The sequence below is a fragment of the Phasianus colchicus genome, chromosome 10 (genome assembly GCF_987193195.1).
Source record: "Phasianus colchicus chromosome 10, bPhaCol1.hap1.1, whole genome shotgun sequence".
Lineage (NCBI taxonomy): Eukaryota > Metazoa > Chordata > Aves > Galliformes > Phasianidae > Phasianus > Phasianus colchicus.
Window position 1 is genome coordinate 11,276,765 of NC_143445.1, and position 25,121 is coordinate 11,301,885.

General features: G+C 38.1%; 2 protein-coding genes across 8 annotated transcripts in view; one reads left to right on the top strand and one right to left on the bottom strand.

The window, feature by feature from the left end:
• ATR (ATR checkpoint kinase) overlaps positions 1–13,366 on the bottom strand; it is a 36,258-nt gene extending 22,892 nt beyond the window's left edge. The window contains exons 1-17 of the mRNA XM_031596288.2: positions 13,217–13,366; positions 11,849–11,940; positions 11,074–11,217; positions 9,645–10,534; positions 8,756–8,943; positions 7,443–7,637; positions 6,986–7,212; positions 6,177–6,329; positions 5,856–6,054; positions 4,990–5,249; positions 4,400–4,590; positions 4,228–4,328; positions 3,751–3,922; positions 2,953–3,120; positions 1,971–2,165; positions 1,437–1,622; positions 936–1,028 (exon numbers count right to left, since the gene is read on the bottom strand). Coding sequence (XP_031452148.2) covers positions 936–1,028; positions 1,437–1,622; positions 1,971–2,165; positions 2,953–3,120; positions 3,751–3,922; positions 4,228–4,328; positions 4,400–4,590; positions 4,990–5,249; positions 5,856–6,054; positions 6,177–6,329; positions 6,986–7,212; positions 7,443–7,637; positions 8,756–8,943; positions 9,645–10,534; positions 11,074–11,217; positions 11,849–11,940; positions 13,217–13,275 — 3,513 coding nt within the window. The 5' untranslated portion in view covers positions 13,276–13,366. The remainder of the gene's footprint in view (positions 1–935; positions 1,029–1,436; positions 1,623–1,970; positions 2,166–2,952; positions 3,121–3,750; positions 3,923–4,227; positions 4,329–4,399; positions 4,591–4,989; positions 5,250–5,855; positions 6,055–6,176; positions 6,330–6,985; positions 7,213–7,442; positions 7,638–8,755; positions 8,944–9,644; positions 10,535–11,073; positions 11,218–11,848; positions 11,941–13,216) is intronic.
• Positions 12,935–25,121, top strand: part of PLS1 (plastin 1) — a 39,765-nt gene continuing 27,578 nt past the window's right edge. For 2 of the 7 annotated variants that reach the window (XM_031596292.2, XM_090147341.1), the window contains exons 1-2: positions 13,500–13,740; positions 21,219–21,305. The gene's annotated coding sequence lies outside the window, so the exon portion shown is untranslated. Of the gene's footprint in view, positions 12,979–13,499; positions 13,741–13,796; positions 13,926–14,307; positions 14,375–19,722; positions 19,764–19,788; positions 19,881–21,218; positions 21,306–25,121 lie in introns of those variants that run through there. The other 5 variants (XM_090147337.1, XM_090147340.1, XM_031596293.2 and 2 more) reach the window with 5 other exon arrangements.

Consider the following 25,121-nt stretch of genomic DNA (forward strand, 5'->3'; position numbering starts at 1 on the left):
CATGACACATCAGTTATCAGAGGAAGAAACCAGATCTTGATAAAAGGTCTTTGGAGGGAAGATTCTCATACACTCGTGGAAAAAGAAAACAAAACATACAACAACAAAAAAAGAAAAAATATAAATAATAGCAGGTACAAGATAAGAAACGGTGCATAAAGGAAGAAATTCAGAAAGCATCAATACAAATGGTTAATAATTGACAGTACATCAATAAGAATACCTTGGAAGCAAAAATCTAGAAAGAGAACACCAGAGAAAATACAGCAAGTCTATCAACACCAACATTATGTGCTCCAGGACTGCATAGCTGCCTATATAAATTACCTATACTGCCTCTGTGTGGTAGCTAAAAGGTCTCCCTTACGATTAGAAGCACACAGACTCAGCACAGCACAATTTGCAGTTTGTCCTAAGTGCTAAGCTGTGAGTTCTCATTTTTCAAGTCTCCCTATTGTAAGCTCAAAGGAGCTGCAAAGGAGCTGTTATATAAGAAGCAAAACAAGTCAAACCCAATTTCCCTTACATTTGCATAGTTCTATTTTCTATTAGCAGTAATTTTAGATTTGCACTTCAAGGCCCTCAAATCCTTGACTCCCATAACCCTCCACCCTCCACGTAATTTCTTTCATGTTTGTTTTGTGAATGTAAAACACTTGGATTCCTCCTCTATAATTACTGATTGAGTGACGTGTTATTTACCATATGTGACTCAATTATGTACATTAGCTGACCAGTAAAGAGGAAAAGAAAAGCATACTTCTGAGCTTACACAGTAGTCCAGCCCACAGTGAGATCACCAGTTTTAAAGAATCATGCATAAACCTCATTATTTTTTGAGCCTTCCTTGACAACTACCCAACCACGTAAGCAAGTCTGGAGTACTGAAGTAGTTCTTTCTTTTTTGTTTTAATGTTCATATTAATTTTACGTACCATTTTTTTATCTTCAATGCCCACACTAGAACTCAATAACTGCATGTTAAAGAAGGCCAAGATACCAAGCAATTTAGGCTGCAGATAATCAGCCTGTAGAGAGGGGGAAAAAAAAGTGAAAGAGTTAAACTCAAGTAAAATTACCGTTAATACATTGCTAAATTGCTAAGTTTAAGTAATGAAACAGCAAGTATGAAATGGTAATTCTGACAAACGGAAAGATTTCCAAACATGTATACTGTTCCTTAAGTAGCAGCAGTGTTCATGAAAGACATCCCTATTATGCTGTGTGTTTTTTATTTTTTTATTTTTTTTAATTTAATGCATTCTTGTCGTGCATCTTTGTATTAGAGGAACAGTTGATATGCAATGACAGCCTGTCCTCTTCACTTCTGTCTCAAATAGGATTTAAGTTAAACACCAAGTTGTCTTCACTCCCAGACTCCAGATTAAAAACATTTATATTAAACAAAACCAAATGAATACTTTTGATGTACTTACCATTTGCTCAGGTGATGTTATTTCCCTAGGTCCCTGATAGGGATCATCATGAGATGCAAATGAAGCCAATATTGACAAACCATTGAATACTTGCTGATAGTGCTCTCCTATACGTAGCAATAATTCGTTATGCAGTCCCTGGTAGTCCTGTCTCAACAAGCTGCCCAGTTCGATCTCAGTCTCATTCTATAATCAACAAAACACAAGCTGTACTTTCACCACAGTGAAATTAGCACACACAGACAGGGAGCAACGGACTCAGATTGATTACCACAGGAATCAAAGAGAAAGCTCCCGGTCAGGTCAACATCACATAATCCAAGTCTTCAGAGTTTTCAAGTTCACAAAATATCTCACAACAGTTACTCAGAGCCAATGGAACTGATGATAAATAATAACAAAAGAACTTCTTCATCTATTTCCCCAGCTCTGCTTTGCAATACTTTTATTTAAATAAAGCAGAAAGAAGAAAGTTCACTATTCACCCACCACTGCTCTCCATCTGCATTTGTAACAGAGCAAATATTAATTTACCTTGAGGTAATGAAGCGCCCGCTCAAGCTCATCCTTAGAACAGGAACAAACCAAATGAGAGAAGATGTATTTGAAGTTGTTGATTAAAATCTCTCTTCGGTTTACGTTCAGTTGTTTTGCTATGGTTCGAATAAGGATGGAGGCTGCAGGACTGGCCTTGGCTGCAAGGTCGGGCAGCAAAACTTGTAGGGTTCGCTGATAAATTAAGAACAACAATAAATAAATAAAAACAAATAAACAGCAAACTAAAACCCAGAATTAAATCAAACCAAATCAAAATAACCCATCCATAAAACAAATACAGACCAAATCCCCCTCCAAAGACACCAAATCCTGGTCCTGGTCAACATATATCTACGTTATTGTGTGTGGCCATAGTTAAAAAGAAAGAACTTGAGATGGAAACATTTCATCTAAAAAGGAGTTAAAATAATTGTTTGTTTGTTTTTGTCTAACCAGTACTAAAACATCCAAATAAAAGTGAGATGCTTATCTGAATCTTACATAGCTTCATAGATTGTTTTATTTATATTTTGTTTGCTGGTAGAACAGAAATACAAAGCAGTTATTTATTCAGATCAAGAATATTTATCCACAGAACAATTGTCTCATCATTTGAAACAGGAAAACAGACGATGCAAGCTATGCAAACCATGTCTTACAAAGAATCCCTTCCAGTGCACTAAATCAATGCAGATATACTCAATTAGCACTCTAGACTACAGACAGTTCATTAAACACCATACTTGAATTAGCTGAGTCATCACTGCATCTCTTTAATAAAACAATTCCTCCACACTTGAGCTCTTAGTTCCAACAATCCAGAATCATTCTAAATACAACAAACAGCAACTAGAGAAAAATTGTCAGATCGGTAGCACTCATCAAAAAGGAACACGGACTTAAGAGAAATCCACAAGCATACAAACATCCCTCCCCCCCCCCCCACAAATGAAGAAGTAAAAGGGACTAACCAACTTACTGACAAAAAGCGATTTAGATCTGGAAAGTCAAATACATTAGCAATCTCAGACAACATGTCCAGAGCCATTTCTCTCTGGTGAGCAGCTTCTTGTTTGTGCAGCTCATTACCCTGGCATGGAGCACTCAATACTGCCATCTGGCTGGAGTGCAGGGATTCCACTAGAAACTAAGCATGAAGAAACAGATATCAAATATTATTCCCCTCTTTTTCACTCCCTATGAGTTTCATTCTTTTTATGCATCTGTTTTTGTTTCTGATGTATTGCACTTAGATCCGAGATTATTATTTCATGATAGAACTGGATTAATAATGGCATTTCATTTTGCAATCAGGGGCTCAGATGCTGCACACAATTCAAAAACGAACATTCAAAACTAGAGAAATCTGACTTTAATACTTCTTACTTTAAACAAAATTTCTGTCTTTAGGTAATGTTAACCATCATTATTATGCCTGTAATCAAGTTCGACTTAAATTCCAAGTTTATATTCTAGTCTCCAGTGGTACCATATAATGCAAGAACATATACAGTTCCTCTATGTCAGCATTAAGGCATCTAGGGAATAAAAGAGAAAAGCAATGCTGATGAAAGGATAATGACAAGATCAAATATTTCCTGTTTCCAGAATGTTGGGGTTTTTTGTTCTTGCTGTTTTTGTTTTTAAGTCATCTCTTTCCTGATCTATGAGATATTATCTTGTAAAATAGTGTAATGTTTATCTTTAATAACATTTTCAAAACACACAAAAAGAAACTGGATCAATGTCTTTATAAATCACCAACTCTTATTTTTACCTGACAGATAGGTTTCTTGTACTGACTGAAAAAAGCTTGTAGTTTTATGGACTTGGCTACTGCCAGGGACCGAATTTCTGTGTAAGCTGCTCCAGCCACAGAAGCTGACTTGGACAACAAACAATGCAACAAATGCAAGAGGGCAAATGGTACCAAATCTCCTTTTGATGCCCTTAAAAAGCAAGCAAATAAAAAGTAATTAGAAAGAAAAACAGTCACTGCAGTAATAAAATTGATGAAAAACAGGTAATTACCATAATGCTAAACAACTCTTCATTGCATATAACTAGCTAGTCTGTACCTGCCACAGTACCACAGAAGAAGAATGATGCAAATTTTATATGCAACAAAAGCTTAGTACAGTTGCAAAGGACTCTGGACAAAGGTTGAGCTCCAAATAAATAAACTTAACAAAAAGCTACTCTGCCTCACAAACTGACAGTACTCTGCATTTTTCAATGTATTGTCAAAAATTACCTTCCAATATCTCCTGTTGTGAGAATCAAGGTATCTTTAAGCTCATTATTTCTTGATATTTTGGCATGTGTATAGGCTTCTTTCATTCTTGAAACAAACAGCTAGATCGCATGAAAACAAAACGTTAGTAAATGAAGTTGAGAAAAACAACAAAAAGTAAATATGAATTCACCTCTTTTATGAATCCATCTTCAGAGTCTAAGGATTCTAATATGTTCTTTATGCAGTCACTGAAAGCAACCCGTACATCTTTGTCTGGATCTTCCATTAGATTTAATAAAGATCCAACGAGAACCTTCACACTTGACTCATCACTGTTAAAATCCAGATGTTTGCAAAGGTGAGGTATATTTTCTATAAATGCTATGCAGCATGGGTTGTGGAGAAAGGAAAAAGATATTTTTAATTAGTGTATTTATTTTTTAAATAAAACAATGATAGAAATAAGCACTGAAACACATACTTATTTCTGAAAAGAGTAAATATTGAGAAACTAAAAAAGCTATACAAAGTTTAGATTTTATCAAGTATTACAGATCTAGGTGTAGCCACAAATTAAAATTAACCACAGTAGTTTAAAAGGATTATCATAAACAACATAACAACATCTAACACCACCACTGATATCAACTGAAATACAAAATTTCAGGCACCATCTTAACTACAAAAAAAGAAACCAACAACACGACAAAACCACCCAAAGCAATATATATATATATATATATAAGGAATGTACAGAAACAGAGTAAAATTAAATCTTACCTAGTTTTACCGAACTGGATACTTTGCTCTCAAGAAGAATAAGAAATGGCTTAAAAACATAGGCTTGCACAGAGCAAGTTTTTTCATGAGCAGAAGACACAGTGAGGCTGTTACATAAAATATCACATGTAACATGCTTTATAGCAGAGTCTGCTGAAGGAGGCTGTATACTGAATGTACCAGAAAGACAGCAAGATAATTTCCCAGCAATAGCAGCACAAGCCTCCTTGACTAGATCAGACTCATCTTGGATTTGATTTCTGAAATTGACATAAAAACAAAACCATTTTAATAAATTAAGCAACCTATTAAGCACAGAAATTTAGGTATCTACATTGCCTGGATTCTCTAACTGTACTGAGAACATTATAGGACAATTTAAGGATCTGCTTTACTATATTATACTTCTCCTTTTCAACTAATTTCAAAGTTATCTTAAATGTCTGAAGCCATACTGGCCACAGTGTGCTTGAAACATTAGAAATAAACTGAAGACTACAGACAATAGAACAGAAGAGGGCAAGAAACACATACAAAAGGAAGAGAAACTGGAAAGATTTTAAAAAGATATATGTACAGATACATATTTTACTGACAAAGACATTCCTTTTCCCCTCATAAGTTTTAATTTACTGTTTAGAAACGGGGCTTTCAAGTAGCAAAGTAACTTGTACACCAATCTGGTAAGTGAATGCTAGCTTATCTTCATGTATACACATTCTGTTGATATTTTTTAGGAGTTCTAAAATTTAAGTCCACTAAACTTTGGATGAAATACAAATAAATGTTTATTTCAATGCTTATAATTAATTCCTTATACATGCTGTTTTCATGCATGAAAAGAGAAAAGATATATTAATACATACAAAAGCGCCTTCGGAATCATACTGAAAGACTGCACACTTGGTAGATGAAGCAGGAAAGAGAATCCTTTCACACAAGTAGCCCGAATTACTTCATGGGGACTTTGTAGTGCCCAATAGTAAATGGATTTTCGCCAATCCAGATGAATGTTTCTTGGGAAGAGAGATAGAAGGAACACACAACGTGACTGAGTTTGAGGTGCTGAAGAAAAAAAAAATATATATATTGTACATTATCATTAACGATTATGACAGGGCAAAGAAAGCTATTTTACTGTAGTGCAATCATTTCTGAGAGACATTTAGATAATTTAACATACTTACAGAAACTTTGTGCAGTTTTTTGACTCAAAACTACAAGATCAGTCCCAAAAGCAGATGTTTTAAAAGAATCATCATCAGGATGGCTGGAAATCCAAGGTAGAGACAGCAGTCCACATATATTATCAAGAATCTGATCATTCAGTGGAATTTTTACTAGTGAGGGGATTTAAAAAAACAAAAACAAAAACATCTTTTTATGTAAGCTGAATGGATGCTTATTATGTTTTTAATTTACTAGAGAATGTTATTTTTCTTCCTATCAACAAAAAATAGCATTGATACTCCTAAATATTGACATTCTACATATAATAATGCAGTCTTACATCACAATAATATAAAAGCCTCATGAAACAGCAGCATGTAATACATAAGCAGGAGAACACATGTAACTTAGGTATCTCTGGATTTGTATGAAGACTTTCAGGTGGACTTTGGAATGGCTAGTAAGCTGAACTCACAATGCCACTTGAATCTTAGAAGACTGACTGTTTTCCATACTCCTAGCTTCTTTAAAAAATACACAAGCCCAACCTATGTGAATTCCTCATATTTTTGGTACGCTGTTAGCATGCTAAGTTTAAATTAAAGCAATCAGAAGCTTTGAAATTTTTGAGTGAAATAGGTAGTACAGCATACCACTTGGGTGTTTCAGAAAGAAAAGCGATTAAAGATTACTTTGTTACACATATTCACTTTCTCCATATAGTCTCTTGTTGAGATGAAATCAAAAGTACACAGAAACAGACTTGGAAATCATGTTCAAAAAGTGATTTAAAAAGTTCTTAAAAATAGAAATTTGGATTTTTTACCTTGTGCATACAGCAAAGCATCAAAGATCTTCACTGTTCTGTCAATCACTTGTTCTAGGTTAACCATCTTTGTAGCAGCCGCTAACAGGCTCCCACACACTTTTACTACTCTTGTGATAAAGTCAGAGGAAATCCATGTGAATTGTATATTCTCTACACAATCCAAGGAACACGGAGTATTCTTGCACATGTCAGTGTTACATAGATGAGTTACTTTATGATCCATACTGTTAAAAATAGAAATGATACAATCAATACAACAGATTATAAACATTTAATATTGTACTGCTTCTAAGAGAAGTTACTACGTTACTGTTATGTTACATGTGTTATTATTCCTCTTCAAAACAAGCAGGATTTGCCCTGATAAATGGGCAATTATTAAAGTAATCTACACAAATCATAGTAACAATTACAAAGCACTATTTGTCTCACGGTTTCAGCTTGGAAGTTTTACCTGCCAGAATTTGTTGGGGGAGAACAATGAACTATACACAACGCAGCTAGCTGCAGAATTATGGCAATTCCTTCTGCAGTCTGAAGAATATTCGCTGTCAGACTTTCTTTCTCGAGGATAGATATTAAGGATGTAGCTTTCTTTGTAATGGCATTCCACAGTGTGCTCTTCAATTTCATGTTTACAGGGCTAAGTCTGTAATTTAATCATATTGATTATTTTCAAACACAAAGGACTGTTTTCAGTGGTTACTCCCTGTCCCCTACACCACCAGAAAAGAGCAATCATCACAGCAAAAATAGCTAACCCATGTTGGTCTGCAGCATTAGGAAAATAACAAACTTCACTTTAAGTTTTAGATGTTAATTCTAAAAGAGAATAAGATCTTAATTCTAAAATCAAGCATGAAGCAACTTAGACTTATCTGAATGGCTATAAAGGCATAGTCTACAATGCCTGTAAAATTATGATGACCAAGGTGTTTCCTGATGATCAGAACCTCAGTCCCTCAGTAAGTCTTCCTTGAATCCATTTCTAGCCACACAAGGCACAAGAAAACATCTGGGAACAGCCAACATATATTTAGCAAAGGAAAATAATGCCCAACTAATCTGATTCCTTTCTACAATGAGATAATTCACTCTGTAGAGGAGAGCTGCTTATTAAGGGGACATGAACTGGATAGGCAAGCAGCTTTCTAGAAGAAGACTGAGTGGATCTGTGGTAAGATGAACACAAGAGAGCAGTGCGTTCTTGTTGCAAAGAAGGTCAACTTCATACTGGATTGTATTATCAAAAGCAAAGGCTAATCAAAGTCTTCTCCATTTGAGAGATGACATCTTGAATGCAGCATGCTAGAGCTGGTATTGAGTGCCGAAGTACAAGAAACAGATCAATATGCTGGAGAAGGAGCATATTGAAGCTGAAGCACAGAAATAGAGAGGCCAGGAAAACTAAGTTTTTAGAACAACCTTTTTTAACTAGACTTGCTATGAACACATCCAGGTTGACAGAATAGCTAAGTACATTATTCTGTCACTCCGGAAGTATTCTCTCAACTTTTCTGTTTTCAATATGTATAAATGAAAACAGTACATACTAAAAATAAAAATACAGGTTCCCAATTGAAGCTTAGCTTAAAAATCACCTATTGATTCTAATCCTTCAAAACATCATTTAAACCTTCTCCCAGAAGGAGAATCTTTCACAGTGACTGTTACGAAGAAACTTCTTCCTCAAAATAAGAAAAAAAAAAAAAAAAATTGTTATTATTTCAAATGACAATAAAAGTGGTTACTGAATGAGCAGCATACACTACTGGTGCAGGCGATTTCTTTGGATGCTTTGCTGGCAGGCTTAGTCGCAGTCTTTTCTCTGGAACTTCATCACTGCTGCTGCTCCACCCATTAGTATCAGAAGTATCTAGCTGGCTCTGATGAAGCTCCAGAAAGATTTCTTCTATTTGTGATTTTAATATTGTATAAAATGGACTCACCAGATACTAGAATATACAAACAAAAGCACCACGAGGTGTGTTATGCAATGCTTCCCAAATACATTATATTACTACTTCTGACTTAAAATTTCATAATTAAATGATAACATTGATGGTATTAAAGATATCTCTGTAAAAGAATCTTAATTACATGATGAAAACTTTCAGAAGTGATGAAGTTTCTTGCATTCCCACCAGAAGGAATGCAGCTTGTTTGGATGTCTGTTTCCAAGTTCTTGCCATAGTATCTGGCTAGCAAAGCTGTTAAAATACACAAAATTTAAGAGACAACACATATGATATACACATGGGTGCATGAGTAGACAGAACACTCAGTGCATCCACACTTCATTATTTTAATATAATCCTGTCTTGTCCCCAAGTACGACTAAAAGCACTCAGAGAGCAAGAGTAGCTCAGGTGTTAAATGGAAATTCTATGTTAAGCTGCCCTTATTTGAGCCTATTCTGTGCCTTATTCCCCTATAATACTACACTTGTAAACAGATTCTTGTGTCTGGACAGCCTTTTCAGTAGTTCAATACATTTGAAAAAGGTCCAGCTACATCCAACTAAAGAGCTCTAACCTGCAAAAATACATGAAACAGATGAGAAACAAAGAAGGTATCAATCTAATTAACCAACTAATAGAATATTTCCTGGATTTTCTTCTTTGTACAGATAAATAATTTAAAAAAATTAACCTACCTCTTGTTCTTCCTGAGTTCCAAGCAAACTCACAAAAACTCTGCATATGGTATTCACATGGACTTTTCTTACTTGTACGGCAGATTCATAGCCAGCTGGAACAAACTCCAGAAAATATTGCAGTATATGGCAAAAGGCAGCTTTCAGCTTTTCAGAACGAAGACACATAAACAGATCTCCTTCAAACAGTGCGCAAAGCTTCTCCAGCAGCATATTCAAATAGACAGGTTCAATATTTTTGTAAGAATCTGCTTCAAAAGGCATCAACGTTTTCACCAATTGTAAGAATGGTTCTCCACAGAGTTCCAGTTCTTCAGTATCCATTTCAAGTGCTGAATGTAGAATTCCAAAAAAGACTGTGAAGAAAACACTGGCCAGCTGTTCCGGAGGTCCTCCCAAATGAATTAATTTTATTAAAAACTTCATTGCCAAAGCTTTAACTTTTGGGCAACCATACTCCAACAGGGAGCAGCCTATGCCCCAGAGAACAGTATCTTGTCTTACAAAAAATACATCCGCAGCAATATCCATCAGGATAGATAACAATATAACTTCCAGACATTCTACATTGGGCATACCTATCAGGTGTAATGGTGCTAATCTTAAATATCCCACACTGTCACTTGCATTGCTTGAAAATCTCTTTACAGTCACTGGCCATACCAGCACATCTCCCCAGAGCTGCTTTTGCGTGTCTCTTTCATGCAGGAAAATCAAATCTTGGAAAAGCTGTAGTAGGTCTTTTGTTAGTATTTCAAAGATGGAACAACTTTTCATTTTAAACAGAAAAAGTAAAGAGCAAATGACATCAGAGATGTTCTTGTGCAATGCGATACAGTTTGGAGTCGCAGCAATTCGGAGAAGCCTTGTTATGATCCAATTACTAAATTCTAGGGCAATAAAAAGAAACAGTACACAGAAAATTATTAAAATGAAAGCCAAAACCTCTTAATAAAAGAGTACCTCCTTGAGAGCAAAGTTACTCATCATAAAATAAATGAATAAATAAATAAATACAGTGATGAAATAAAGTAATGTAAGCTTAGTAAGCATAAAGCATTTCTTCAGCAGCAGGTCTTGCTGAAAAAAGGGGCAAGAAAAAAAAAAAGGACTGATTTTAGAATAGGCGATTTCAGACATTTTGCTCCATGACAAAAAATCTTCAGGCAACAACTATGTTATGGGATAGCTCATCAATATGAGATTAAGCAACAGTGCTGAATAAGGACAAAGTCTGTTCTGATAAGCATCCATTATCACAAGTGCAAACCAAATTACAAGAAAAGAAGTTTATCATAAGATTCAGATACATAATAATGATCTTCTGAATTTCCCCTCTGTACATTTTTGTTCTTTCAGATGATCCCATTGGCAAAAATAATTAAGTTCTGGAAATACCAGTTTTCAATACTGACATCTTCAAACTCACCAATGCAATTGCATTCTGTTTCCTCTTGACTTGCATTGACATTTACAAACATAAGGGGAGAAGATTTCATGATATGTTGAATAAAATCTAGTAGCATTACAGAACTTGGCTGTGAATCTGATTTCTTAATGAGTTCCAAAGCAACTTAAAAAAAAAAAAAAGACAATTCTGAATTAATATTACAGTGAAATCAACTTCTGTAATATTGATCATACCAAAATCAAGGAAATGATAAATTTATTATGTAACACATTATGATATGGTATCAAACCTGTATAATTATCAAGATTACCTTACACTGAGTCTCCTTAAAGCAAACGTAGAAACAACTCTAAATGCCAGATTTCTAGAGTCTATAATTCACAATTAATCAAAATATTGTTAAACTACTGCAATAATTGGAACCTTAACATGATTGAAGAACTAATTACCACCCTAAAATTAAACATGAAGGTTTTTACATCAAAGCATTTCAATTCTTGAAGACCTTGTGAATATTAGAATTTACAAGCTACATTACTTAATGAATAATCACTTCAGATAAAAAAATTCTGAGCATTTATATTCACTTTTTTTTTTTTTTTTACAGTTATACATTTGTCTCAAGTTATTTCATAGCAAATATTTAAACATGCAGGTTATTAAAAAAAATAAGACAAACCGTACTGCACTGAGTACAAATCTTTGTTGAAATGAGTTCTAATTTGGGTATGTGTTGAATTACTTAAAACATACATCAGGTTATCATTTGAGATACTGGATATGCAATACTTACCCACATCTACATCTGTAAGAATTCTGTCAATGAATTGGCAGAGTATTTGTCTTGGTTTCTGAACAACTGTATTGTATTCTTCTGGACTAGCACTAAAATTAAAAGATTTTATCTATTTCAAAATACAAAATAATTAACGTCCATCTCAACAACACAGCATTAAACACCAAAATGGATCATTTTCTTCTAGAAGTTTTCAAAAAGAAATGCCACTGGTTTTCTTGTTTTAGTGACCAGAGTATTTCAAGCTCTTCTCTTTCCTACTTTTCCTAAGTAAAAAGCTGTACAAAATGCTGAAAGCCATTTAATTTTGTTATGCAATTATGTTTTATATACATTACACACAATTCTGATCTATTAAGGTCACACACTGCTACAAAGCAAAGCAGATTTAGTACAGAAAAATAAAATTAAGAGCTTGTTTTTCTTTTGGAATTAGCAAAATTATTCAGCAACAGGTACGCAATGCAAGAGGTGCCAGCAGCACTTCTCAGGTGACTAAGATGTCAGTACCTTGGTTAGGTCAAAATGTCAATGTATATTCACACCTCCATGTCACCTATTAGTCTAGCACAGAACAAAGCTGCAGTCTTGCTTGGGCCATAAAACTTTAGAGCCAAACATTTATTCTCTCTACAGATGGAGAAGATGCATGCCCCAGTTGTGAAAAGCTCCTACACTGCTTTCACCTTAACCTGGAGCAGTTTCAGTCAAGGGAGCCAGACAACAGCAGATTTCCACCTGTGAAAACGTGTGTAGTAAATGACCGCAGTACCTAGAAGCCTCAGTTCATCCCACCTTATACAACGCACAGTGTATGGTAGGGACCATGAATGGCTCCAGAGAAGCCACACTGGTTGGATGCCTAGCATGCTTGTGAGAACCTCATGCACACATCTAACACTATAAACAATTTATTTTTCCTAGAAGCCGAACAACAGCAAACCAAAGTAGTAACTTGCATGCATTCAATCAATACAGCACAGAAGATCAATTCTGCTTAGCGCATTGCCTCAAGAAGCAAAGAATGCAAGCTTCAACTCTTCCCCCCCAACGTAGCATCTGTGCAACGGTTCCGGCGCTACTTGCAGGTGAAGACGCTTTAACCTCGCTGTCAGCAAAACCTCACTGTAAGCAGCACAGAGGGCCCCGGTAAACCCCCCTTGGTTCCCCCCAGACACGGCCCAGGAGGAAGGCAGCGCTCCAGGCAGGCAGCGGGGGCGAGGAGACGACAGAAGGGCAGAACGATGCGGGCCGAGACCCAGAGCCTCATGGAGCGGCGGGGAAGACCTCCGCCCAGCAGAACAAGGCCTTCCCCGAGGGTCCCCGCGCCTATGCGGGGACCGGGCCGGGCCAACCCTACCCTACCTAGCGAGCTCCCGCAGCGCCGGGATCATGGAGGCCATCTCCAGGCCCTGCTCGGCCATGGCTCCGGCTTTGAACCGCGCCGCCGAGGCGGGAACGGCGGGAACGGTGGGAACGGCGGGACGGCGGCCGGCAGGGCCCAAACCGCCTCCGTCAAACGCGCGGTGCTCTTCCGCGCCACCCCGCGGCTCTGCCGCGCGTAACCGCCTCGTCCCTAGGCTGCACCCCGCCGCCCCCAGAGCCCGCCCAGGCTGCCCGCGGCTCCGCTACCCGCAAGCGCCCGGATCTCTGCCGCGCGCCACACCGCCGCGACGCGGCGCCGACCCCACGCCCCGCATCCCCTCAGGCGGGAGCTGCCCGGCAGCGGCCCCGCCCCTCCGCCCCGCCATTGGCCTCCCGCCCGCCCCGCGGGCAGCAGGTGGCCGCGCTGAGGGAGGTGGCGGCTGCAGGTGAGCGGCGGGGCGGGAGCGTCTGGCGGCGCGGGACTCGGTGCTCACCGCTCCTGACGGCAGCGGTGGGGAGTGCGCGTAAGAGGCTGTTGTTCTTTATTCCCAGAGTTGTTACCGTGCGCGGTTCTTTGAGAGCGGTTCGGTGTCTCGGGGCTGCGGGCCCCCGGCGCTCCGTGAGTCGTGTGTGCGGCTGCGAGGAGGGCAGCCTCCAGTGGGCTCGGGAGGAGCCCCGTCCTTCTCTGCGGGCTGTCCTCCTCCTTCGTGTGGGTGCCGGCTTTGCCCTTCGGGGCTGAAATAAAACCCTCTCAGTGGGTTCTGGTTCTGCTGCCTGCTTGCACTGGGATGTAGCAGAGTCTTGGGTGTGAAAGGGTTTGGGAAATTGTGTGTGTGTGTTATGGTTATGATTCCTTACTGATGGGTGTCTTTAGGGAACCTATTGCTAATCAACTTTTTCTTTAATAAACAGTAGTTCTTAACTTGAAAAACGTATGTAGGCTATTTCATAAAGCTCTTCTGGTGATGTTTCTAAGCTGGCTAACACAAGATGGACCTTTTTGGAATGCTTTAAGAAACTTCATGGAACGTATTTGAGTTTTATCTTTGTTTTCCAACAAATATTTCCAACTAATATTTTTTCTTCATAAGGTTCTGAGAGCCTTCTGGGAGCAGTTGCTAGCCAGGAAGCAAATGCTCCACAGCTGTGTGTGCTCTGGTAAGAGGAGCTGCGATGGCGCAGGGGAACTGAGCATGTCTGGGTTTTATTGCTGGTTTTATTCAGAACCAAGAGTTTTCTACCAAGTTTAAATAAGAAAACCTTTGTGCTGAAACTCTGAAAACAGCCTTCTGAATAGCAACTTCCAAGTTTGAAACAGCAGTGACATGAAGAAAGGTGTGAACTGCAGTGCTTCTTAATTTGCTGAATTAAATCCTAGTGGTATCATAGCTGATAAACTTAGGAAAGATAGCAAGGTGCCTTTTTTGGTTTGTAGAGGAACCTGAGCTGGGTACACTTCTTCAGATTTAAATCAAAAGAAATAATGTGATATGCTTATTGAATTATATAGTGACATTTCTTTGTTTATAAAGCATAATTTGGGTGCATGTGGTGCTTAATGAAAAGGCTGGAAGTCTGTCTTTAAGTGTTCCGAGTTGTCAGTGAGATCTCGCTAATAAAGATATTGTGACAGCATTTCTATTTGTCACAGGAAGAGTGCTGTATAAATTCATGGTGCAGTTTCTTCAAGCGTTTACCAAAGTGGTAATTCAAACTTCTTTCTTCCTAGTTGCAGTAAGTACTCAACAATTCCCTAAAGAGAAATATCTGTTTCTCACCTCACTGGAGTGAGTCTGGGAGCTTTTGCTTATTCCTAGTTGCAAAGCTTCATTGGCTGCTTTCTGACAAATATTGCCAAGCTTCTCCTTATTGTCCTTATTGTGGACACTGGTGGGTCTTATAGGACAGACTGTATTGTGCTGTAAAGATGTAAGAAGTCTTCTGGGTGCATTCAATGAGATACTCTGCTGGGTATTAGCATAACCTAGTAATCTTCAACCCTCCAAACACTCAGTCTTTCTCCTCGCTTTGCTGGAGCACACAGTGAGTAGCTCAATAAACTCTTAATTCATCTTCCTTATCCCATTATTTTATGGTGCTTACGTTGTCTTTGCTTTCAGGAGAAGTGGAAAGTGTTTTTTTTTTCTTTGTTTTCCAGCAGCAGAATGGCTCGCTACTATTGAAAACAGTGTGCTTTTTAGACCATTCTGTGCCTTCTCTTCCAATGTAGCATTCATGTTGGTGAAATGAGCCTTAGGTGTGCTGAGCTCACAGCTTGCAGAACTCAGGGAATCCATGCAGGAAGGCAGAGTTAAGTATTGAACCAGTGTATGTGACACTGGCAGGCTTCGTGCCCGGCTGACTTCCCCTCACCCTTGGACTGCCCAGTCACTTGTTAGTTGCATGGTACTTCCACGCCCAGGCTTCTTTTTGGCTTTTGTTTTCAATTTATCAGGTACCTCTGTAGGTCACTGCAGCCTCTTAGTTTAAGACACCAAGTGATGCTGACTTTGCCTTGGAGCAGCTGATCCCAAAGCACAGAATCATGTTCACTGCACTTTCTTTCCCTCTGTTAACCAGATTCTGATGTAGATTTACAATTCATATTGGGGCTCATCTCTGTGGATGTACAAGATGTTTCTGTTATAGGGACTGCAGTTAAATCTCAACCGTCTCTTGCAGGCAGATATAAGTGATTATATAAAGACTTTTAAACACCTACACATGTTTAATGCTGCCTATGTGAATTGTGAAACTCGACCACTACCAAGGCTGTGCAGCCAGGTGGTCAAAGGAAATGTGGCAAGCTGTGCACTGATCTCCTCTTGAGCTGGGCTGAGTGGTTTCGTGCAATATCAAGGTGTGCTTATGGCTTATCACATATGTGGCTGCTGTAATTGCGCCTGACTGTATGATTACTTGAAGACAGATTTCCATATATAGTCATGGAGGTGGTTGTCAGAGTGGATGGCTGACCTTTGAACATATTGCCTTGTTTCTGCACACTATAAAAATGAGTATTCTGAAAAGCTCTGCTTTTAATATGTGCCTGTGCTGAACAATCAACTTGTCTAGAGTGAAGGGGCACAGGTTAGAAGGCCTCAATATTGATGTGACAACTTTTATTTTAAAAAAGATTGCAATAGCAAATGCTGCTAAGGACTAGGCTGGACAGATCCTACTCCTGCAAGCATTTTCTGTGGTGTGGATAAATGTCCTTATGTACTTAAGACTGTTAGCACAGCAAAATTAAACACTGGTGTAATTTGGAGAGAATATGTTAGATTATATATTCTTTGGTAATCCGTCATATAACAAAGCAGCAGTGACTGAGCTTTTCCATTGTATGCAACCACTACCACTACTAAAAGCTCGCAACTGTGAGGAAACTCATGGGAATGTGTTTATTCCTGTACCAGTGTTAGAACATTGAGACTTTAGGATCTGGTAATTGTTGAATGAAAGCAAGATGCATGGAATTCACTTCTGGAGGGCAAAATTTGCATTATATTAAATACCATTTTAAAAAAACAACAACAAAACCCAGAATGAGAGAATGTAACTGCTGTAATAATTTCTTGGGAAATCTTTTTTCCGTAGTTTAATTGTCTTTGCAAGCTAAATTCTTTAAATACGTAGCTATAGTGATGCTTAAAAGCACTTTAATATTGTGCAAAAATCTGTATTAGTCATGCTAGGAGGAAACTGCAATGCTGTAATTTAAAATGTAATTTGAAATAAATTTATGTGAGAACACTGATATTCAGCAGTGCTGTGGAGGGCTTTTGTCAACTTTCAGCAAATGTTTTTCCATAACTTAGTACAGAAACCAACAAAATGGAAGAGGGAGGAAAAGGAGTCGCCCTTCTTTACTTTACTGTCTTTATTATTTTTAAAGTCAAATAACTAGCCTATGTATCTTGGAACACTGTTCCTTTTGGAGAAGCTTATGTTCCTTGCTGAATAATGTCCTACTTAGAACTTTTGCTGCTCTGTTGCGATTGGGTCAACAGAATGGACAAGAATTTGGCAGCATGTAATATGGAAACATCTAAACCAAAACGGTTGTACCAGTTACCCTTACATTCAATGCTTCATGTACATTTTAAAATGTGTAATGTTTAGTTGCCTCCTGTTTTACTGCAGTTAACTAAAATATTTTTGTAGCATAGACCAGGATGTGTGGAATGCTTCATTTCTGTGATAATTTTCCCAAGGAAACTAAAAAATCACTAGGCCTACATAAATGGATTGAACAAATGTGGAGCAGAGTATGGTGAGTAAAAGGATCTGATCCTAGCAAACAGGATTATTACTGCAGAAGGCTCTAAAGTGCTGTGCTGACAATAAGGAAATAATTGATGGTAAATGTAGTGCTAGAAACAATACTTAGCTAAGTGACTCCAGCTGCTATAGCTAAGCAGTACCTCTCATCTAAAAATTACTTTTGAAGGCGTTCTGTGTAGGATGCCATGTTAAGGCTGAAGTTAGTCCATGATATTCAATGAATGAACAGTTGACTGATGATTGCAGTGTGGTATGCAAAGGGTATTAACAAGAAATCCAACAAACTATGGTTAGTCAGACCAAGTTGAATAGGGATTGAGGGTTCTAGGTTACTGGTAAAACCAGTTCTGCATTGCAGTCATGTCCTATCACTTATTAAGGAGTACTTAATCATCACCGCAGCTATGCATTTAAAGAATGGATGCAAAATTAAATGGCAAGGGTGACTTCTCTGTTATCCAGTGGATTGCATTTGTGATAAAGTGGATAATTACATGACTTCAGCTTTGATTCATACTAAATGTCACTTAGGACCTCATTACGTACCTTATTATTTGTTTCATTTCTTCTAAAAGTAGATTAGTAGATGAATTTCTGGATGGTTTTGGACATGTGTGCTTGATTACTGCTAATATTAGAGGTTTCTGAGGAGAATTAAGGCAGTACCTCACAGCAGCTCGTCAATGAGGCTGGTATTGCTCAGCTTCAGAAAATAAATAATGCATAAAGCCAATTGTGTGCTTGTATGTGCGTGCTTTTGGTAGAAAAGAGATTATCAACCCACTTATGGGGTTCCCTTAGAGATATGTTGTTAATAGCAATAGATGGTAGCAAAAAAGAAAGTGCTGGATCCAGTATAATCCAATTTTGTTTGCTGAAAATATATTCATCTTCTCATTTTGTTAATAATCCTTCATACGTTTCAGAATGTACTGTTAAAAATTATTGATAGTCAATCTTGTTCTCAGAAGGAAGCAGATTTTGGGCTAAACAAGATTTGATGTGAACGGGAAAACTGCATTCATCTTTTTGCATGTGTGTCACGCTCTTACTCCTTTTATCACCAAATAGTACTGGTGGATCAGTAACAGCATTTCTGCTCAGTGTATTTTTTTAGTTGTCTTGTATTTACTAAGTAAATTAATTAAGATCAAGGCACTTAAACTCAGGAGGATTAATCCAAATCAACTAATCCTTTCTCAACAAACTAAGCATATGTTGCATGAGCAGTTGGGTGCTGCTATAGTCTGTGCTCCCCTGGAAATGCTTGGTCAGGTGTTACTGAGAACGGTACTGGGAGGCTTCCAGCTGGACTCCTCAGCTACAGGATGGAGTGGTGGGAGAGCAGGAAGGCTTCTCCCTCAGTATGTGAAAGACAAGTAATAACAATAAATATTTCTGTGCTGTGTTTAGCAATTTAAAAATAGGATTTGAGGATAGATTGCCATTTAATGTTGGAGTATTAAGTTGGGGAAGCTTAAAAAAAATGAGTTATTATGACGAGCTCATGCTGTGCAGTGTGTCAGTGAACAACAGGATAGGCTTGTACAGCTTTTGTGAGGGTCAAGGGGAGGAGAAGTTGCTCAGTGCAGACTTGCAGCTAATTTAAAATCCTGAATGTTTATTTAGCTTATTTAGCTAAAATATGGATAAAAATATATATAAGCTTTATCCTAGAGATGTGTTTTGCCACTGTAAAAGAACTGATTGGTCACGAGACAATGTATCTGAGAGCTGATCACAATTAAGTTTTTAGCTACTATTTTCATTTCTGAAGGTGTGGAAATGTGCTTTCCATGTGCTAACAAAAGTGTTGCAATAAAAGAAATATTAAATATTTTACTTGGAAAGCATCAGTCATGGTTTGAAAAGACTGAACCGTTTTCTGGCAGTTTTGGAAAACGGTGCAGCATTCAGTTGTTACTGCTGGATGGTAATTTAAAATGCCTAACAGCCTAATTATGAATACATAGGCCGGGTGTTAATTTTGTATTCTGCTGTACGAGGTAAATGGTACATGCTTAAAGGTTTGCAAAGGCTTTTATCTGTCTGTTATCTGTGTCTTACATTAAACTAGGATGGAGAAGGTGTTAGAACGTTTCTTGTTCTGTCAGATTCCCATGGAGCCTGTTACCTTGCCAGCCTTGGGTTAATGTAGGCTTCTACATGATACCCTATGGAACTTGCAAGTCAGGGACAAACTTTCTTTTGTATTACAGAAATATGAACCAAATACCAAGAGGAAAGCCCTGGAAATAAGGTTAGAGGAGAGCTCAGAGGAAAAGCGGTGTCCTACCAACCTTTTCCTTTCTCAAATACCCATCCTAGCAAAACTGGCCAGGTTGGAAAAGCACTTTTCATCCTCCAAAGTGGATAGGTACCTTTTAAAAAATTTCAAGCAATTGTTTTGGAATACAGATGTATCTTGCAGTTAAGTTTATTCAACTTGGGTTAGAGATAGGTGCTTGGGAGTGTTTGCTTATTGCCAGTCCAAACTATTAAAAACAATTGGAGAATTTGTCTAAGCCCAAGGAAGAGAAGTTCTTGCCTGAGTATCAGAAATAAATTTTTGTTCTTAAATCAGATCTCTCCTAACCATATGATCCTATGGCTTTGGTTCTGAACAACTTAGTCACACATGCTTCACAGAGAAATCTCTTTCTTTTTTTCTTCCAAACGTGATTTAAAATGCCCATTGTACATTTTCTTCTGGTCTAATTAAGAACAAAAGTAAACGTGAACAAACTTTGTGTGCTTTGGATTCTCTTCTAGTTTAGAAGCTAAGACAAAACTCTGTTCAGTTCTGGTCACTCCCATTTATTGCTTTGCTCTTTTTATCCCCTGTACTTCGGCAGCACAGCTCTGTAAGATGTGAGCTCACAGATGGGCAGCACTTACACGTCCATGGTGTCTGCAGCAATTGGGAGGCTTTAAATGCCTGCTAGTTGCTTTTGCCATTTTCTGAGGGAGACCCTCCTTTTTTCTCCAGCTTGGCCAATGAAGAAAGAAAAGCAAAAATAACCCATGAATTTTCCATGACAGAAAATCCTGGCATGGTTGTGGTATAGTAGCTGATCAGTCTAATCTTCTAATAATCTTTTGAACCATGTAGAGTTGAACAAGGGATTAGCAGGTAATAGAGAGCTGTTCTGCCCTCTGACAATTAATGAAAACTTAAAATGCTCTAGAAACACAGAACAGTTTGGTGCTGTTTAGTGACTGCAATTAACTGGCATCTAAAACATACTGGGATGGAGATGGAATTGCTGAAGAAAATGAATATGCATTTGTTGTTACTGTTAATGATCTTCACATGATTAACTTCTGGGGTGACCTTAAGACTAAGTTCATTAGTAAGAGTTAACCAGCATCTCTCTTCTGGGTTTCTGGTATTTGTAGCAGCTGAAGGGCTCTGCTGCAGAGCCTGGCAGGGCACATATACTCAGAGATAAAGGCGGTGGTTTTCTATAGGGTGCTGCAGCTGCATTTCTCCTTCTGCCTCTTGGGCTGTTTGTTCATTGGTAGATTTGTTCATAATTTTGCCTTATAAGTTAGGTGCTAACTCAATGTTATTTTAACACTCAGAGAAGAAAAAAATGATCTATAATGTTCCAGCTGACCTGAGAAAAAGATGTGTTGCTTTAAGTTATGATTAGTGGGAGAAGAAGAAATTGCTATATTACAATGAATATCTTTTATTTCACCTCTTAAACAGCACCTAGTCTTGAAGAAGCAGAGGCTTGGGAACACTGGCAGCCTTGTAAGAGACATCGTGAAATATTACAAGATTAAACAGCTGAAGGTGAGTACATATTGATTGTAGCTATTGGAATGCAAAACCCAGCAAACTCTGACAAACTGAGGCATGGAGGTGTGGGAAACTGGAGCGTAATATTAGTAAAAGGAATTTGCCTGTGAAACTGAGGGTGACAATTGCTGTGCTAGACACTGGTACCTAGAACAGAAAAACTGCTAATTGTTACATTTTAATGTTACTGATTACCTTCCTCACTATAAATGCTGGACATTGCGCTGAAGTCGCAACTGATTTGTCTATAGTAGTACTATCCCTTTCAGAAGGATAATACTTTAATTGTAATTCAAAGGGAGACACAAGACTGAGTCAGTAACTTCCACAGTGTTATCAGTTCTCATATTTTGACGGAGCTTTTCAGTACTCCACATATTTCCATGGAATGAGCCTCCTGACAATACATGGTGAGTTCTGAACACAGGTTTGGCTGCCTGCATAGGCAAAGGTCTTACTGATACAGTTGTTTCAGTAAGAATTTCAGCTTTTGTTTCCTAGACAAGTTGTGTACTGCCGAGTATTTATGCAGGAATTTTCTCTAAAATACTGCTGTTTTTATTGATAATTTTAGTCCCATGTTAGCGAAAGCTGTATGTGTGTAAACCTAGCCAGAAAAGAAGAGATTAAATATCGCTAACTGGTGTGTTTTAACTCTCTTCCTCTTGCTGTTGTAAACTTGATACGTAATATCAGCCTAGGCACGAAAGAATGCCTTCAGGATGGAGTGCCTGAATTATCTTGCTTTGTTAGCATAGCCTTTCCATTTATATTTCAGTGAGGTTTGCTTCAGGGAAATGTAGCAGTTAAATCAAATTTGGATTTTTAAAAAGTATATCTGTTTATCATAGCTGTGAATGGTAATCAAATGGACTTACTCATAAACTGTACCCTATTTCTTTGCCAAATTTTCTCTATGTTGATGATAAGTACTTTGCATCTAACATGCATTTGCATGGAAAAGCTGCTGTGCTACTTTGTTGCATCTTGACAAAGTCTCCATGCTGGGCAGCGTGTGGATTTGCACCCTGTGCTGTGGGACTGTGTTGCTAGTTCAGCCCACCATGTTTTCTTGCTCTCGGTGGTACCACTTGAGGTACCAGCTTCCCTCTCCAAGTGTCACTTTTGCCTCTCTGTTAATTACTGCCACTTTTTTTTTTTTCTCCCTTCTGTTGGATGTACTTTCTGAGTTCTCAGCACAGCCCCTGTTCTCTGTGGTTAGCAGAGGATTGCTCGGACGTTCTTACCACATGCTGTGTCATTTTGTTATTCTCCTAATTAGAAAGTGTGATCTTTGCCAATTCTGTCCTTCAGGAGATGTGCATTTGCCTGGTGGATTAGTGGGTGGGTACTTTGAGGAGTGCTGTGTATGCAGAGATCTTCACATGGTGGAAGACAGTGAGTACAGGGATGAGGCAAGTGAGGTAAGACAGGGTGCAGGAGGTGATGGAGAGGTGTAGTGACTGGGGCCTGCAGTAAGGGAGCCTGGCATGTCTTTGTGCTGCAATCCAGGTGAGTAGTCAGCATGGAACATAGGTTTCACTATAATAAAGTAGTTTTTGGAGACAATCCAATGATCTATCTGTGTGGTGGATGATATCACAGGAGATAACAGCGAAAGTTATATGAACTGCAATGATATATTACATTGATTGAACTTCTTGTAAGAGACGTACACGTTTTCTGTTCAGGAATCAGTCTACTGCTTCCCTGAACCAGTATAAACATGACTGTAGTTATGCTTTGTAAACAGCTTAATGATGGTGTTGATAGTGAGGCAGTTTCTTCCATCAAGTCACCTTAATCTTCTTTGACCCACTTGCAAACTGTTACTGTCCTGCTAATTGAAGCTAGCTCTGCAGTCATGGATTACTTTAAATACAGCCGTTGCCACCTGTAAAATAGAGGAACAAGTTTTTGGCTTTATAAACAGTGCCTTTAAATGTTTAATTTGTATTTTAAAAAAGCTCCACTTCTGCGAATGTTATTTTGAGTTACAGTGGACGGAATTGGTTGTTTTCTAGTGAGTCCTTAACAAGAGGGTGCTCTTTTACATGAGCTCCTATTTGCCAAGAGATTTCCCTAGTCCCAGTTTTCTAGATGCAATTTTTGCCCATTCTTCCCTGTCCCTTTTTGTAGTTGTGGCATGCAGATTTTATTAATGGGTGCAAGAGTGTCTTATCTGAAAATCCTAGTATCTATTTTAAAATGCAATATTGAATGTCTCTGGTTTTTCTATGTATATAATGAACTATGTATAACTGAAGCCTTGAGATAGATCTGTGTTTTCACTAACAATGGCACATCAATAGCAGCAGTAAATAAGAACTGATTCCTTTTCTCTTGTGGGGGAAAGAAGAAGATCAGTAGAAATAAGTAGCCTAAACACATCTTTTTTTTTTTTTCCCGTAGTTTGTGATTTATTTATGGTGTGATTGTCAGAGGTTCTGAAAATCGGCAAATTCAGCTGATAGCAGTTGTAGTTGCTGGTATTCCCAAGCCTGAACAACTTCTCCTTAGTAACTCTGGTACCTCTGTTGTGGGTGATACCTGATCGGGTGCACTGTGATCCTCTGGAAGACATTCCCTAAGCGCGTGTAGCAGTAACTGATCTTTAGACCAACTGTGAGGCTCAGATAGGGTGTTTCAGAGCTTGAAGCTGTACACCAGAGGCACATTTTTGTATCTGGTAAAGCCATGAAGACACTTAACCTTGCATACCTCTCAGTGTCCATACTTTCTGTCTGGGAATTGAAGAATCAAATGTCTTAAAAGGGCAAAATAGATGCTTTTCTTCTGCAAATTCTAGCAATTCTTGTTTATTTCATTTCATTTTCTGGGGAACATGAGCTTATTTTACAAGACCTAAAATATTCTTAGTGAAAGCAGTATCTTAGTAGTGGATACTAGTTGCTGTGTTTATGTGAAATATGAAGTCCTTATGTCTTCTGTAATTGTTTCCTAATCAAATATTTATGTTGTTGAGGAATTAAGCAAATTTGTAAAAATATTTGGAACTGAGCATGAGAGAAGCTTAGATAACAAAAAAGGTAACTGAGATTTATGGTTTGAGTGCACTCAAATTCCCCCAGTGCTTTCATTTTCCTTCTGTACGTGTTCTTGTCCTGGCAAAACCTGGATACTGTGTGCGTGCCAAAGTTAATGAACTTTCACCAAGACAAAGGTTATGTGTAATAAATCTCGGATGCCACTTCAGCAGAGTCACTGTGTCCAACCTTTACTTTGGATCAGAGTTCTTTCAGTTTAACCATGTCAGAGATTCTTGTGGAATTTATTTTGATGTCCCTTCATTTGTTGTTTATTATGACACAGCTGTTGAGTATTTTGTTAGATACTGTACTCTGATTCTCTCCATTCTAATTTATTGAAAAAGCTGATGTATTTATATTTCATACAACAGCTGAGAATTCCGAATCTGGAAGCTTTGATAAAATAAAATGTGAAGTATAGTTCCTGTATCTTCTCAAAACTGTGATTTTGCTTCAGGTGAGAGGATGTCTTGTTTTGGAAGACAATCTATTCCTGTATTCTGAAAAACAGAACTATTGTCTCTTTTCAAAGGACCTATGGAGAATCTTTTTTTTAAAATTTCCTGTCAATACTGACACACTCATTATTTTCAAGTACCAAACAAAAACTCCTTGTTTGCTTAGAAGCAAAACTGTGCACATCTATATTTTTTCATGACCTAGAGATGGTAGGGAGCTCAGGATGAACTCCATTGCAGATACACAGATTCAGCTTCCTTACTGTTCTGTGCTATTTGTACTCTAACAGAAACTAGCATGT